The sequence below is a fragment of the Ammodytes marinus genome (assembly GCF_949987685.1).
Source record: "Ammodytes marinus genome assembly, chromosome: 7".
In the NCBI taxonomy this organism is placed as follows: domain Eukaryota; kingdom Metazoa; phylum Chordata; class Actinopteri; order Uranoscopiformes; family Ammodytidae; genus Ammodytes; species Ammodytes marinus.
In genome coordinates this window covers 10,114,017-10,116,157 of record NC_137211.1, presented here as the reverse complement: position 1 = coordinate 10,116,157, position 2,141 = coordinate 10,114,017, and the positions used below count along the sequence as shown (strand labels likewise).

The 2,141-nt window shown below is 45.7% G+C and overlaps 1 protein-coding gene across 1 annotated transcript; it reads left to right on the top strand.

The window, feature by feature from the left end:
- Nucleotides 1–837: 837 nt before the first annotated feature.
- On the top strand, nt 838–1,641 carry foxl2l (forkhead box L2-like; the record flags this gene model as incomplete). Its single annotated transcript, XM_080031721.1, has 1 exon — nt 838–1,641. The coding sequence occupies one exon, from the start codon at nt 838–840 to the stop codon at nt 1,639–1,641; it is 804 nt and encodes a 267-aa protein (XP_079887847.1).
- Between the last annotated feature and the right edge of the window lie 500 nt (nt 1,642–2,141).

Here is a 2,141-nt window from a genome sequence, read left to right as displayed (position 1 = left end):
AAAGTTCACTTTAAGTAACAAACACCTCATAAAATATCTTAAACAATATCCTTACATAAGCAGGAGGCCTAATAAAAATAAGACAAGGTTTGTTGATTTCATATTTGTTCATGTAAGTTAGATGTTTCCCCTATAAGCTTATGGGACAAGTGCTTCAGTACCTTAAAATAAATGCTTCAGCTGCATAACAATGAATACAAGAGCAGAATGAAGAGCATAACTTTTTGGGCTTGTACAAAATAACTGGTCCCACAAAAACTTTCTGAGCTTTTTTTTTAATTTAGGATGAAATAGACTTTACTTTAATATTAATATAGCCTAGACATTTTGATGGGATTTTAAGTGTTTGGTTATTTTTTCTTGTAAATGTAAAAGTGAAAATATCTGTTTTATGACACTGTAAACTGAACATAGCCTAGCCTGCCTTGTATCACTGTTAAATAAATGCTTAATTTAGGGTCACAGTGGTCAGAGACTGTGATATGACCAGCTGTTGCAAAAATCTTGGACTACACTGAACATCAAACGCACCGTGTGTAAACACATGGGGCTCTTAAGTCTTTGATCGTATCGCTCCAGTGTGGGAATATTTTGAATACTGAACCCCTGACCCCTGGTTCAATAAACACGCTGCACAGTAGTTCGATACAGTAGCACAAACAGTGTGAGAAACTCGGCGACATCAGAGAGAGCAATATGTGCCGCGCGCTGCACCTGTGGGAGGACTCTGCGTGTACTGTACACCTGTGGACAAAGTCACAACCTTTCTGCCTTTCTGCATCTTCTTGCTCCCCAGCTGGACGGACCAGCCAGCGGATAGGATAGGCTACCTGAGCCATGGATGCGGAGGAGAATAATTCCCACACCGACCGGGGAGTGCAGCTCCTGGACCTTAGCTCCAACTCGTCCCCCGTGGAGCCCAAAGGTCCAAAGGGGAAGGAGGAGAGCGTCCCGCTGGAGAAACCACCGTATTCTTACGTGGCTCTCATCGCCATGGCCATCAAGGACGGCCACGACAACAGACAAACCCTAGGCGGAATATACGACTACATCATCTCCAAGTTCCCCTACTACGAGAAGAACAAGAAAGGCTGGCAAAACAGCATCAGGCACAATTTGTCCCTCAACGAGTGCTTCGTCAAGGTGCCCAGGGAGAGCAGCGGGGACAGGAAGGGCAACTATTGGATGCTGGACCCCGCGTTTCAGGACATGTTTGAGAAGGGGAACTACCGGCGGCGGAGGAGGGTGAGGAGACCCTACAACCCCCCGAGCGTGCCCGGTTACCTGACGGGGACCTCCGTGGACTATGCTGAGCCGCTCTACCTGCAGCCTTGTGTGAGCGGCTCCTGGGGTATCCTACAGCCCAGCCCGTCACTGCACCCGAACGGATACCCAACGGCAGCACCCCATCAGCTCTTCGCCGGGCACCCCCGTATGTCCAGCCATCCCTACGGCGCGTACCACCGTCACCCGCCGGTGCTGGTGCCCCACAACGTGTCCACCTATGGCGGGATGAGCCAGTCGCTGAGTCCAGATGGAGGCGCCGTTGTTGCATGCAACTACCACCACCACCACCAGCAGCCGTTCACCTCATATGCGAGGCAAGCGGAGGCTCCGCTCGCTTATTCATTTGACCAGTGAGTTATTCTGACCATTGACAAGCTAGTTCACGGACTCAAAGTTAATGTTTCACCATTTCAGTTTGGCTGTCATTCGTTTGTCAGGTAAAGTTGCCTAATTGTTCGATGGTTTGATAAGTTGCTACATTTAGGCAATTGATTAATAGGCCTAATTAACTTTTTATAAGAGCTGTGGGATAGGCTACATTTTCAAATGCCAAGTAATTACTGTCAGTAACCTAATCATTTTGCCTGTGAAAGGGCACAGATCAAGTGTGTGAAGACAGCTGACTTAGCCTATGTCTGAGCCTGAGTTTTGACCTATTTTTACATGGACAAAATATTTTTTTTTTAAATTCTTTGGGTGTTTTTATTTTATTGTAACACTTATGTGATTTTATAATTGTCTATTATTTTTTAATGGAACTTAACATTTGTTACTATTTTATTTATTTATTTGTTCTGGTTTTATCCCATTCTCCAAGTTGCCATGCAAAAGTTGCTGACACTAAAGCACTGATC